This window comes from Pteropus alecto, unplaced genomic scaffold (assembly GCF_000325575.1).
Source record: "Pteropus alecto unplaced genomic scaffold, ASM32557v1 scaffold143, whole genome shotgun sequence".
NCBI classification, from domain to species: domain Eukaryota; kingdom Metazoa; phylum Chordata; class Mammalia; order Chiroptera; family Pteropodidae; genus Pteropus; species Pteropus alecto.
The window spans coordinates 4,659,170-4,672,865 of record NW_006434828.1 but is presented as its reverse complement, the minus strand read 5'-3'; the positions used below and the strand labels follow the sequence as shown (position 1 = coordinate 4,672,865).

Below are 13,696 nucleotides of genomic sequence, written 5' to 3'. Positions count from 1 at the left end.
GCACCACGGCAATGGAGGGGTCAAGCTCCCCGATGCGCATTCTGCTCGGGGGGTGCTGACAGTGGAAGCTCTCATCCGGGATGGAGCGGCGGTCGGCCACCTCCACCGCCGGTTGCGTTGTGTGCGGGTCCAGGTAGATGAGCTCCTCACCTGAGCACGACAGGGAGTCAGCAGACACGGGGCCGACACGGGGCCGACACGGGGCCTCCCGCCCCACCCAACCCCCTCGCCTGGACAAGCCAGGCTGGGGGAAGGGACTTCCAGGTGGGACAGGTGGTCAAGCTGCCTGTCCTGCGCTGTGGGGGAGGTGGGGGTGAGGCAGCGGCCCCTTAGGCCTGCCTGGCTGACCGCTCCATCTTTCCTGGCTTCCAGCCCCAGGGGTGCCACCACGAGGACCGGGCACTCACCGACGTAGCCGATGAAGTAGTGGGCACTATTGGGCTTGCCTCCGATCACGCCCAGGGACTGCGGCATCATGAAGCAGTGCTGGCGGAGGGGGAGCGAGGCGGCCGCTGAGCACAGGCCGACCAGCGTGCTGGCCAGCTGGGCCCACAGGGCGGATGTGGACCCACCCCCAGCACTGGGAGGGCAGGGGACGTTGCCTCCAGGAGCCTCGTCAGGGAGGGTAGGGGACAGGAGCCCCGTGGCAGCCGGGCCTGAGCAGGTGGACACGGGGCAGCTGTGCACTCCCAGGGCGGGAGGAATGGAGGCAGGCGGCCAGTGGGAGCAGGGCTGGGGACGAGCAAGCTCTTGGGGCATGGGGCCAGCGGGAGGGCTGCCAGGATGCCCAGGTGGAGGCCGGGGGTGCACGGGGCGGTCAGAGGGCTGGGGGAGCGGAAAGTCTTTAGCACAGAGCAGGACTTTGGCCCCCCCCACAACCACTCAGGGAGAGCCACGCAGGCTCGGCGCAGACTCACCTTCAGCGTCCCCACGTAGGCCTCGTTGATGTCCGTGAGCCCCAGGCGCAGGGGGATGAGAAGCACCAGGGGTCTCCATGGCGGCAGTGGCGGCCTGTGGGTGACCTCGGCTCCAGCAGGGACGCCATTACAGTGCCGGTCGGCACCTGCAGGAAATGCGGCGGCCCCCGCACATGGAAGGCTGCTCCTGCACGACCTTCCTGAAAGGGGAGACGGGCTTTTTGGGGTGAAACAGAAGTACACAGAAATTCACCCAAAGCAAACAAGCCCCAAAATGTTCTGTGAAGAGCATGAAACAGCCAAGCACTTAGAATATAATTCAAACTTGGGGAGGAAAGCACAAGATGGGTCCTGCACCCAGAGAGAACAGTGAACATTTTCTGTGCGCGCTCAGATGAGAATTTTTATTGTGAAGTAAAGTAGATGCAGAAAACGTGCCGAAGAACACTTCTGTGCATCTCAGAAACCAGGCCTAGAACACGTGGCCACCGGCCTGGCCAGGTGCAGCACTGACTGGTCCCCAAATTCCTGTGATCCCTGCTCAGCAAAGATGGCTTCACGGGGCTCTCCGTGAAGCCATCTTCGCTGAGCAGGGATCACAGGGATCACAAACGTTTAGGCGACATGTCTTCTGTCTAAACACACGGGGTAACCCTTGAGCAAACTTGTGACCTTGGGCACTGCGGCCAGGACAGACACACTCAGGCCAAGCCCAGCCGGCGCCCAGCACACGGTCTCCAAGCCCCTCCCTCTCCACTGCAGGAGCGGGCCGTGGGGAGACAGCTGACTGCGGGCCAAGCAGGGAAAGGACGCAGGGGAATGACAGTGACAGCAACACCATAGCCTCCTGAAGGGGTGCCCGCCAGCCAGTGACCGCAATGGTTAACACATTGAGTTAATAGGGCCTGTCAACGTACTGGCCCCAAAATGTCAAACGTAAATAAGGACCCGGCTGAGGGCAGAGAGGGCCAACCAGCAAGTCTGGAAGAAGCCACCAGTTCAGACACCTACGTCCTAAGGCAAAATTTCCAGAGTACTAAGGGTTCCCTCCAGCCACTCAGTCACCAGGGAAGCAGAGACAGTGCACGAACCCGAGGACCCAAGGAGCTGACAAGGAGCAGCCCCCTGCGGCGACGCCGAGGACACAGCTGCCAGGCAGTGCTCCCGGTCCAAACATGCAACCCAGAGGCCATCATGAGACTAAGTGTGGGGCTGGCCTGCACACTTCGAAACCGTGAAGGCTCTGAGACGCCAAGAAGACAGCAAAGGGAAACTAGAAAGGCGTGGCTCCCTGACCACAGGAGGCTGGGCAGACGACAGCGACCCTCCGGAGGGCGATGGCGAGGCCCGATTTTCTGAAGGAACGCACTCGTCCTTGCCGAGGCCTGTGACTGCCTGTGGCCTGGACGCAAACTACCTACGATGGCGAGTCGTGCTGTGGTTTACTAGACTGGGGTTCCTCAGGCCGCTGGAAGAACGAACTGGGGGCGGAGGTTTTCCAGCTGTGCCTGGGCCACTTCATCTTTGGGACGCTGTGATTTGTAAGAACCACATACTCGGTGCTCGGGGAGCTGAGCCCTTTGGAGTTTCCCAGGTGCCTACAGCATACAGCTGTTACCTCAGGGGACTTATGGGAAGCCCCTGAGGACGGGGGCCGGTTGCCAGGGGAACCAACCATGGTCACAGGGTTGGAACTTCCAGTCCTGCTTCCCTACCCCAGACATCTGGGGGTGAGGGGAAGGACCCGGAGATGGGAGTCCCATGACCCATGGCCAATGCTTCCATCGCTTGTGCCTCCATAACGCAGCGTCCAGACACCCAGAGGACGGGGTTCACAGGGCTTCTGGGCTGGGCCTCTGCAGACTCAGGGCAGCTGTGCCTGGAGGGGGCCTGGAAGCCCCCACCCCATGTGTCCCTTCCACCTGGCTGTTCCGGACTTCCATCCTTGCGTGGCAAACCCATGACCTGGGGAGTTGCGTGTGTTTCTCAGTTCTGTGAGCTGCTCTAGCAAATAAACCGCATGCGAGGAGGGGGCTGCTGGAACCGCCCATCCGTAGCTGGTCAGTCAGAAGCACACGCAGGTGACACCTGGACTTGCTATTGGCGTCCAAGTGGCGGGGAGTGTGGCACAGCCTTGTGGGACTGACGCCTCGTCCAGGTGGATGGTGTCAGAGATGATCTGAATGGGAGGACGCCCAGCTGCTGTCTCGGTACTACTTGGTGCTATAGGGAAAAGCCCACACATACCTGGAGTCAGAATTTTACCTTCCAATCCCTAGACACGGGTTTCTGGGCTTTTGCTTCTCCCCGTGCATGGCTGTCTGGCGACCTGCATGCTGCGGGTTCAAAGGGCCATGTGTCTGGCATTGCTGCACAGGTGCGGGAGGGCCCGGTCTGTCCCCGTGACCTCCGCGCCTCTTCCCGCTGCTCCTGCCGCCCTCTCCCCATCGGCCTGAGCTGCAGGTCCCCTTCCTTCGTTCGCACTTCCCACCGCCTGGCACCAGCACCCAGGGCACGGGTTTTTCTCACCTCACCACACATCAGACTCCAGTGTGTCATCTGTTAGCCTGACCTCCTCTGACCCAAAAGCTAAGACAGAGGTTTGAAGTTTTGAGGTAGTAGAGTTTTGTCCTTTCTTCTACTTATTCTGCGTTGGTTTTTATGTAAATGTTCCCTGGGCACTTTAAAAGAAGTACATTCTGCCTCAAAAATGCGGGGCTTGACATGCATCTATTAAACTCTTATTGTGTCACTTTGGTCCTCTGTAATGTTGTTATTTTCCTCCTGGATCTGTCCTGTGTTTTCTGTTTACGTGCCATAGTTTTGCCTTGCCGAGTCTGAGGCTGCGTGGTGATGAGCCCATTCTCCTCGCTGACTAGACCTCCACTGCTGGCACGGGCCCTCCTGCACCTGTGCAGCAATGCCAGACACGCGGGCGGGCCCGAGACGGAGCGGGGCCTGTCACTACTGCTCCGGGTGGCCTGCACACCACACGTGTCCTGTGGTGAGTAAATGAGTCTGCCTTCCTGCCAGGCACCCGTTTGTAACATTCTAGTGCTCCTCGAACATTTTAAACACATTTAAATTCTCTATTTTCCTATCACTGACGACAATTAATGCCTGTGTCTCTCTTTACCTCATGAACTCAGGATTTTTTCTCAGAATTCTGGACATCGTGTGGCACTTAGTGTCGCAGAAGGAAGAGGCTGCGGTGCCCGTGCAAATCGCCTTCTTCCACTGGCAGCTCATTATACCATTCAGATGCTTATAAAAGTTGCTCACTTTTGCAATGTGGAAACGTCACTAGAAATACATATACGTAACGCATTCTCGACAAAAGATTCGGGGTTCTTCAGCTCCAAAGATGACTCTTCTTCCAGCTCAGAGAAATCTCCTCCTGTTCCTTCTGTCGCTCCACCCTCACCTCCTGACGTCACAACCCGCGGCCATCTGCTTTGCTCTCTTCTGCTCCTGCCGTCAGGTGCTTCGCCCCTGCACCCTTCTGACTACTCGCGTACTCAGTCTGTGCTCCTCTCGTCCCCTGTGCTCACTGTCAGGCTACTTCTGTCAATCTGCAGTTCCTCCCTAAGTTCAGTGACTCTCCATCCTCTATCGTGCTTACAAACGTATGAATCTGTCCATGTTAAATGCTGGCAGGGCCTGCCCTGGCCGTCCTGGCTGGCCCTCAGAGGACAGGGACACCCAAAGAGCAAGGCCTCCCCTCACGTGGCACGCGTCCCGTAAAACCCGGCAGGCACGTCGTAAGCTGCCTCGTTCCCTGGGGAGGGGTTCTGATGGGTTTGCTGACGTCAGTGGTCTCTGCCTAGAAACCAGGAGTCTCTGCTTGGCCAGGCTCTGCTCCGCTGCACCCAAAGCTCCCCTCCCCAGCCTGCTGCCCTGGGTGACTGAGCGGTGGGCTAGAAAGGCAGCCAACCTGTCTTTGCTGAAGCCTGGAGCTTCTGGGGCTCCTGAGGCCAGAAACAGTCAGTCCGCGCCGTGTGGGATCACCTCCGTGGACCCTGCCATTCCCCAAACTGCGTGCGGGAACCCAGGCATTGCTTCCAGGCCTGGGGTCCTTGCTGGTGGTCTGATGGGATTCTTCCTAAGTTCAGGCGCTGGACATCCTGCACTTGCCTCTGTGACACGCATGCATCATTTCTGACTCAAGAGGGGAGGACTATGCAATGAGATGGCCTGACCGTGGCCAGGCAGCCCCATCCTACAGGGGCCTGTGAAGAATGCAGGGTTGACCCGCGAGCTCCTCGCACAAACCCCAGACCCACGTCTCGTTACGGTTCCAGCACTGCCGCTCTGGACGACCGAGACGCCCGAAGAGGCTGCAGCCAGCATCCAGGCACCGTCGAGTCGCCTCCAGGGCCCCCACTAGTGCCACACGCCCCAGAGGACGGAGGTTCTGGACAGCAGCTTGTCCCCTACCCTCCCTGGCCGTGGCACTGGAGCAACCAGCCTCTGGTTTGAAGCCAAGGGCTGGATGAGTGGCTGGGCTCGCTCCTGAGGTGGTGAAGGACACGGGCAAGTGGGTTCTCCCGCGCTGGGCGGAGGACAGGAAGGTGAGGTGGGGGACAGCGTGGCCGGACAGCAGACGGTTACGTTTCCACTGACTGGAGAAAAAGCTCACGATGCTGTGTGTTTTTTGAAAGATAACAAAACACTGGAAAGAAGAGCGCCTAAACGTCAGCGTGAGCTACTTCTGAGCAGTAACATCGAGTGATGTTTTCCCCCTTTTCCGTACATTTCCTAAGTTTCCAACGTTTTAGAAAAATTTCCAGAAATACAATGCGGAGAAAGGCAGAAACAGAAACACGTCACCCTGTGACAGTCCAAGTTTATCAAGTCCTAGGGGACAGTCACATCTCGGCTCCCCAATCCTATGCTGAGTGTCCCCAAAAAGAAGAGGAAGCATGGGGCCCCTGTCGCTGGCAGGGATGTGACGCCCCCACTCCACGGCTGCAGTTGTGTGTGCAAGATCTGCCTGTAAAGTCCACGCCGCCCTGCAACCTACACACGGAAAATGATGTCACTCAAGGCGCACGTCTCACGCAAACCTGGGCTCAGGGCCGCAGTCCACGTGTGCAGCTTCAGTAAAACGGGGGTCGAGGCAGCTTCGAGAATTCGTTGGAAAAAGGTGCTGCCGCGTACAAAATTCAATAAAGCATTAAATAAACTAGAGTTCTGTCAGCTTCCCTGCATTAGAGAACAGAAAGCACGAATTCAAAACTCACAAGAGGCTGTTTCGCCAAACCGAGCCCCTGCTCCCCTCTGCGCTAAGACCTCGGTGTGCCTGGACCCCTTCAGGCTTCCAGGAACCTTCCAGAAAGAGGAACAGAGCTACATTCCCACTGCACGTTCCACCCTGGCTCGAGGTGGCGGAGTGGGCAGTTGTCCCTGCCTTTGCTGGCGGTGCACCGGCGCACGTGAACACCTGCACGAACGCGGCCCAAGCCTCGACGACAGCATGGACACAAATCAGGGAGAGAAGCCAGGCCCTTCCCCTCGGCCTGGTCCTCACTGTGAGAGAACCAGGGGTCCAAGCCTCCTTTCAGGGTGCCCCTGCTTAAGCATAATCCCAGCTCTCCAGGCCAGGCCCTACGAGTGAGGCTGCTCCCCAAGTCCCATCAGCCCCCACCCGTCTTCCTGTCACTTACTGATGTCCTCCATCACCACCGTGTTGTCCATTGCGATGTGGACGGCCAAGGCGCTCCACGTGTCGAAGACAGCGAGTTTCCTGATAGAGAAGGGAGACACCATGAGCCCTCACAGCTCTGTAGGAAGCTGCAGAAAGCAGCGTCACAGCGCTCAGTGCTGTCCCGGATGAGGAAGACCAAGGGCCAGGGACGTCGGTGCCACCAATGGGAAGAACACTGAGGCTGGAAGCTGCTGCTTCTCCCCTGGGGCCTGGGCCCCTCCCGTGACCCCCAGCTGCCCTTCGCAGAGAGCAGTTCCCGTACAGGCGCTTCTGGGTGGCGTCCTGTCTGAACCGAGTTGGCACACAGAGGTAAGAACCACACGAACCCGGGACTGGACAGTGTCACCAGCTCCCAGCGCCTTCGCCTGCTGAGGCGCACAGCTGCAAAGGACTGGCAGAGCTGAGGCCCCAGGACCGAGGTCCGGACGGAGGCAGACTGCCGCCAGAAGCGAGACTGGGGGTGCACGGGGGCTGGGCCAAACGAGAGAGAGGGCAGGGGCGTCGGGGCGACCATACTGTCCCCTGGGAAGCCCGGGACAACGAGTGCTGAGCAGAAGACGGGCGGCTGGCTGACTGCTGCTCTGTGAAGGTGACTTCTGCTGCTGTCTGCGAAGAGACGCTACAGTGGCAAAGGGGAGGAGGCCCACACGCAGGCCAGAGGCAGGCGAGGGCCCGTCGGCAGCGGGAAGCGGGGCATGCTGGCCAGCGAGGACATGCAGATGGGCGTGTGCAGGGGGCCCCAGCTCGAGCCCGGTGTTCGGCCTGCGTGCCTGGAAGGGGTTGCTGCCCTCACTGCGGGCGCAGCAGGCTGGGCAGGGGAAGGGGCCACCTTGGGTCCTGGCCGTTAGGATGACGAGCCACTTGGACACGCTGCTAAGTAAGCATCTGGATGTGAGCCTTGAGTATGGGGACAAATCAGCACCGGAGAGGTGACTCTTGGAGCTGTGCGCACATGGAGAACAGTGTCATGCGTGGACAGAGGCCCGAGCCACGTTGGGGTCAGGGCAGAAGTGGAGACCGAGGTGGCCAGAGGGACGAGGGACCAGAGAGTGTGGCCCGGGGTTTCCAGACAGTGAGCACCCGAATGGCTGAGTCGGGCAGGAAACCAGGCCTGGACCTGGCAGCAGGGTGGCTGGTGACTTCGACGGGGCTGCCCCAGAGCGGCAGCGGGGAGGAGGGTCAGCGATGACGCAGGACAGGCAGCGCACCACAGGCCACGTGGGCCCACCAGGCACGCGGCTGCCGAGGTGCACAGAGCTGGGCCGAGGACCCCAAAGGGCATGTGGCGGGAACTGCCATCGCCAGGCCACAGGAGGAGACCAAGGACAGTGGGCAGGCCTGGGGATTGGCTGGAAGTGGGACATGTAAGGGAAGGAAGTGCCCCGAGGGTCCTGACAAGCAACTGGGTGGCCACGGCAGCCATCCGTCACGAGGGCTGGCTGGGGACATGGAATAAGGGCAGTTTCCAGAAGACCGAGGGCAGGTGCCTGTGGGACACCCCTGCGGGGACAGGGAGCAGGTGGGCAGACGCACGAGCCAGGAGAGGGAGGGGCAGCGTGGCTGGAGACAGAGCTTTCGAGGAAAGGGAAACGGGGTGGGGGGGGCCCACGGCACGTGCACGGAGGCCGCTTCCCCCACCAAACCTCTGTCGTTGCCAACCAGCTCCAACCCCCAAGACCCTCAGACCTGTGGGGGGCCATAACAGGTAGGCCCAGCAACAGAGAACAAAGGCCAGAGCCAGCGGGCGCAATCCGCACGGAGGCAGTCACTCTATCAGAAAACTAAATTCTGATTCACGAGACCATGTGGATGGTCACCTCTGAGGACCTTCCTGAAGGCCCCGAAAAAAAGTGAGAGACCCCTTCTGTCCTTTAGCAACAAGCCGCAGGAGAGTCCGAACCCCCACGTACGCCCATGCACACCAAGGTCCCCAAAGGAGCGAGAGAGATGGGGCTTGGTACGTACTTGAGAACCTGGGCGACCGTGTTGGGCCCGTACCATTGGCCGATGGACTTGCCCTCGCCGACTCCCATTTGTGCTGCAGGAGACACGTCTGGTTAGTGACAGCGCCCCCCTGAAGAGGCCGGTCCTGCCGCGTGTGGCATTAGGGACACTTTAGAAAAAGCCTAGGCAGACACACCCAGCCGCCTCCAAAACGCGCTCCTGGCAGGGAGCAGGGCACTCCCTGCAGCGAGGACAGATGCCACCCCCAGGTCTGTCCCTCACTCCGAGCCAAGACGCCAGGCCGTTGCTGAGGAGGGGTTGAGGGAAGTGGAGTGGCCCGGGCCAGTGAGTTCGGAGCTATGTTTTTACTTCCTTTTACAACTGAGAGCATGGTGCTCAAAAGCTGGACTTGCTTGAAATAAAAGCCTTGGTACTTCCCGCAGGCATAGAGAGGACGGACCTCTGAGACCACGGCGTGCTTTTCACAGACGCTGCACCGAGCAGCAGGCCACACAGCCCACATGGGCAGGGCGAGGCCTCAAGTCTGAGCTGGCCTGGCCCACCCCCTGCAGCCCAGTGGTGACAGGCCTCACGCTGCCCACACAACAGTGAACCCCCAGGGGGACCCGCTGCCCATTCCGATGGGCCAGGCTCTGCACTCCGCACCCTCACCTATCTGGTGGATGGAGTAGTAACTGTCCTTCCGGTCCATGAAGGCGCGCAGGACGCTGAAGTAGCTGTCCGGCTGCCTCTTCCGCTGCGTCCACCTCCAGTCTGGGAGACAGAGCAGAAGTTCATTTCCACCAAACGCGAGAACAAAGCCTTCGCTCATCAAACACGCAGAACAGATGGCGCCCACGCTGCTTTTGAACCTTCTGAAGATGAAAGCCGCACCCCCCAGGGCTCCAACTACGCCTCCCGCCAACTCAAACCTGTGCAGAGCCCTTGACGGCGTCAGGGATTAAAGGTAATTTCTGAAGGACAAACGTTTATCGCCATTCTTTGAAGTCACGTAAATAAATGGGAACCACTGGGTCACTACTCAGGAGCCCCTGGACCGGCACCTGCGATTTGCATGGCCCTGCCCACAGCCCTCCTTGCTCCCTTAGGACACCGCTGGCTCCACGTGACTCACCGCGGCCCAAGTGCCGGCACACCAGGGCTTGAGCAAAGATCATCTGTCCGCAGCGCAGCATGCAGCCCCAGCCCGTGTCCGAGGTGGGGCCAGTTCCCCCTGTCATGGTGGACAGAGAGAGCAGACTCACGTCAGGTGGCCTGACAGGCCGAGGCCAGTGGCAGGAGGCAGCTGTCGCCACGCACTTGGTCAGCTCTGCAGTGCAGGCATCCGCTCCATCTCAGCAACACACGCTTTCTAGAACCTGGTCACGCCCAGGCTGCTCTGATGGGCAGTGAAGTGCCCCAACCACCCCTCAAAATGGGCACAGTGTGTGAAGCAGCCCGTCAGAGAGACAGACGTCTGAGGGACACAAGGGGACACTGCGTCACCCGGCTCGGCAGTGGACCAGGAGGGCCACTTATGACCACCAGGAGGGCAGGGCGGGAGTTGGGAGGGCCAGCCCCGAAGCATCGTGCCTTTGGCCGTCGGCTTCACCCCACTCGCCAGCCGCAGACGACCCTGACATGGGCACGTGGTACCCACACACGGTGAGACAGGCTCAACACGACAGGAAATGCCCTGCGCTCTGACCATCAGCAGGGCTCCAGACACACGGGCAGTAGACAGCAGGCTCAGAGGCTGACCACGTGGGCTGCAGCGTCACCTCTGGGCCTCAGGAAGCCCCACCCATGCAAGCTGGCGGACAAAGCCCACCTCTTGGGGCAGTGGTGGGACTGGAGCTGACACACAGAAACAACCCACACGGGACCTGTCACTCCCATCCCAATCCCGGATGGACAAGGCACGTCCACGGGGCTAAGGAAGGAAACACCACGCTGGCCCCTGGAGCCAAGGCGGCCCGGCCCTCGACGACTACGTCCACCACCTCCAGGCTCCTCTCCAGCCCGCCCACCCGCCTGCCTTCCGTGCGCTCAGACGTGGGACCCGCAGCACAGCGGTCTCCCGCACCACACAGTGCACCTCTGCTGGCTGGCAGGCGAGTCCGCCCCAAGCACAGCAGCCTCTGAGCGAGTGAGCGACAAGAAATTGTGGGGTGAAGGGCCATTTGCAGAGCGCACACGACAAATCGTAATGTTACGTGTCGCCCAAGGTGGCGCTGGCCTCGCTGCCCTACGTTTCAAGTATCCCGGATGTCGAGCGTGGCAGACATTTCACGCTCGCCTCACTATGGAGAACAGAAGGAACCGCGCCTTGGAGGGGGACCAGATCGAGACCAGGCATCCAGGAGGTCTATCCTGGCCCCGAAGCTCCGGTCTCCGGTCCTCTGACTGGCAAAGGCCAGGCCAGAGCTGGTCCCCGTCCTCTGTCCTCCTTCAGGGCCCAACGATGAAGAATCACTTTTACTGGAACGCACGTTGGTTACATTACAACGTCACCTCCGCCTTGCCCTCGACTCCCCACAATGAAGTGTGGGACGTGCTCGGGAAGATGGGGCACGCAGAGCGAGAACTCCAGCCACCCTGGACCTGCGGCCGCGACCCAGGACATAGGGCCTTCCGGGGAAGCCCCTGCTCCTCAGCCTGTGCTCCTCCACGCTCTGAATGCTCGCCATCACTCACTGGCCTGGTTTTCTTTTGGCCCCAGTGATGAACGGTGGCTTGCGGTGTGTAAACTGCTGCCCGGAGCTCCGAGTTAGGAATCCAGCTCCGCCACAGATCGGGCGAGGCCTCAGCCAGCATGCGTACCCGGGCTTGCCACAAAGACTGACACGAGTACCAGGCACTCGGCACGTTCAAGCCAAACTCCCCCCGCCCCAAGGAGTGTGCAGTCCCCCACGTGCTGCACAAGGGGCACTTACCGATGGCCGGGAAGTTTTTCCTGTATGTAAACCAAAGTCTGGACGCCACATCGGACAAGATCTCGTCCTTTTCTAGAGAATGTTAAAAGAAAACACGCACACACACAGCCTTAAGTACGCAGGTCGCATGTGACAGACAGCAGGTAACTCTCGTTAGCACAAATGCTTTTTGCAGACTGAGCACGAAGGGCACAGTGGCTCCAACATGACTGATACCTGTGAAAACGCTGTATTTTCTACCCAGTATCCAAACGGGCTCTGAGGTGTCCGGGAAATCTTCGAACTCAGCAAATCGGAGAGTGTCATAGGTCAGAGTAGCTATGAAACCAAAGACACACACTGATCAAATTTTTATAATTTCATAAAACAGCATCAGAGATCATTTATCACATTTCTGTATGGAATTCTGCGTCTCAAGGCACCTGACAATCGCCACTGACAGAACAAAGGCATGTGACTGGGAGGCCACTCTGCTAATGTTGGGGATGGGGACATGAGACCTGCCACCCCACTTCCTGAGCCTTTCAGATTCAAAGCCAGAGTCACTGATGGGCAGAAGCAAGGCTGTGCCAACCTGAGAGACCGACAGGGGAGAGAAAGCAGAAAACAGCAGAGCCCAGGTCATCAGAGGTCACCTTGGAGCGTGTGCCCAGAGGTCATGCGGAAGGCAGGCGCTCCGGGGCGAGTGACAGCCCCGAGAACTGGGGGTTCACACCCACCCCAGCTCTTGGTGAGGAGCATGAGCTGTAGGGGGCTGAGCACTAACTCCTAAGTGCGACACTAAGCTCTAGCAATGGAGAGAAAGGCCCGAGGCTCCCAGTGCTGAGAGGCCTGGAGCCTGTTTTCCCTTGGAGGGTGTGACCACACGGGCACAGCCACCATCTTCCACCGGCAACACCCCACTTCCCATGGAGGTTGCCATGTGCAGAGCACGGGGTCCACCTTCTGTGCTGACGAGCCCCGAGCCCCATCATAGTCTGTATTGCTTCCGTGAGAACCCAGAGGCCCAGGGTCCGAGCCGGCCGCAGAGCCCTGGCTGAGGGGAGCCGGCGCCTGCACCCACCCAGCGCCAGCGGGGTGAGCCGGGACCCCTTTGTTTCAGCCTCTTTGGAGAAGCCCGAACACACAGCTCTCACCTGCTGCCCTGTGCCAACCACAGCATCCTTCACCTGCAACCACACAGAAACCTTCCAAAAAATCAGTGACATGTGACTCCTCCCACATCTTTATTTTTTGACAACAGCTCCACCTTTTGGTAAAAGTGGCACATGCTGTTTACTTTGTAAAGCCCAGCGTGCAAGAGCATCGCGAAAGCCCTCTGCAGCCTCGCACTAGCAGCGACCTTCGGCAGAGGTCCTCGCACGCAGCACCCCGCACCACCGGCATCCACGCCACAATGAACTCAAGGCCGTGTCCTGTGGGAACCCTGCACATCCCTGTGTTGTGCACGGCCCCGGGAGGTCGGGCAGAGCGCTGGCTCTGGTGCCTGGTGGCCGGGCACTCGTGGGCTGCAGATTCCTGGGGCACTTACTGGCCTCTCACTGCAGAAAGGCCCTCATCCATAAATCCGGGACAATGCCAGGCCGCCGGGCAGCATGGCCCTTCCCATGGGGGGGCTCACTGAGGCCAGCAACGGAAGGCTCCAGGGCGAGCTCGGGCCACTAGCACCGAGGAGCAGCAGTGCAGGCCCGATGCCAGCCTCTCACCACACGCAGAGGCTGAGCTGGGCAGGAAGCAGCTCCCGCCAACCACCGACCCACAGGTGAAGGGGTCGTGGGTGGCGGGACCCAGGCCTGGCTGCCTTCCCCTCTGTGCCAGAGGCCCGCGGCGTCGCGGCAGGCCTGTGCTGCCCGCGCTGCGTCCGGAGCGCTGCTCTGCCCTGTGCTCTCGGCGGTGCTGCCACAGACAACGTCCACTCGGCTTCTCCGTGATCAGGACCATGCAGCTCAATGTCCAACCCTATTTCTCCTTTTTTTTTGCGTGAGGTTACTTGTTCCCGATTACAAAAATTGAGTTGGGATGGAGGAAAAGTCTACCTTCTCGAGGAGCTGAAAACACCGTGGTGTCCCTGCCCTGTCCCTAAAGCGCCACCCTGGTCGTCAGCAACCACCGTCCTCTTCGACCTCCATGCCTTAACCGACTGCAGACCCACGGCCACAGCGTTTACGTGCAAGGAAAAGGATGCTAACACC

General features: G+C 59.9%; 1 protein-coding gene and 1 long non-coding RNA gene across 2 annotated transcripts in view; one reads left to right on the top strand and one right to left on the bottom strand.

The window, feature by feature from the left end:
• LOC112478318 overlaps window positions 1-497 on the top strand; it is a 1,332-nt gene extending 835 nt beyond the window's left edge. The window contains exon 3 of the long non-coding RNA XR_003045764.1: window positions 373-497. This is a non-coding gene — a long non-coding RNA (uncharacterized LOC112478318). The remainder of the gene's footprint in view (window positions 1-372) is intronic.
• The window catches only part of ATG4B (autophagy related 4B cysteine peptidase), a 15,198-nt gene extending 2,105 nt beyond the window's left edge, over window positions 1-13,093 (bottom strand). Inside the window, exons 1-10 of the mRNA XM_025045400.1 lie at window positions 12,641-13,093; window positions 11,721-11,822; window positions 11,505-11,576; window positions 9,704-9,802; window positions 9,241-9,342; window positions 8,590-8,662; window positions 6,584-6,663; window positions 918-1,117; window positions 408-486; window positions 5-150 (exon numbers count right to left, since the gene is read on the bottom strand). Of these exons, the coding sequence (XP_024901168.1) occupies window positions 5-150; window positions 408-486; window positions 918-1,117; window positions 6,584-6,663; window positions 8,590-8,662; window positions 9,241-9,342; window positions 9,704-9,802; window positions 11,505-11,576; window positions 11,721-11,822; window positions 12,641-12,728 (1,041 nt within the window). The 5' untranslated portion in view covers window positions 12,729-13,093. The remainder of the gene's footprint in view (window positions 1-4; window positions 151-407; window positions 487-917; window positions 1,118-6,583; window positions 6,664-8,589; window positions 8,663-9,240; window positions 9,343-9,703; window positions 9,803-11,504; window positions 11,577-11,720; window positions 11,823-12,640) is intronic.
• Between the last annotated feature and the right edge of the window lie 603 nt (window positions 13,094-13,696).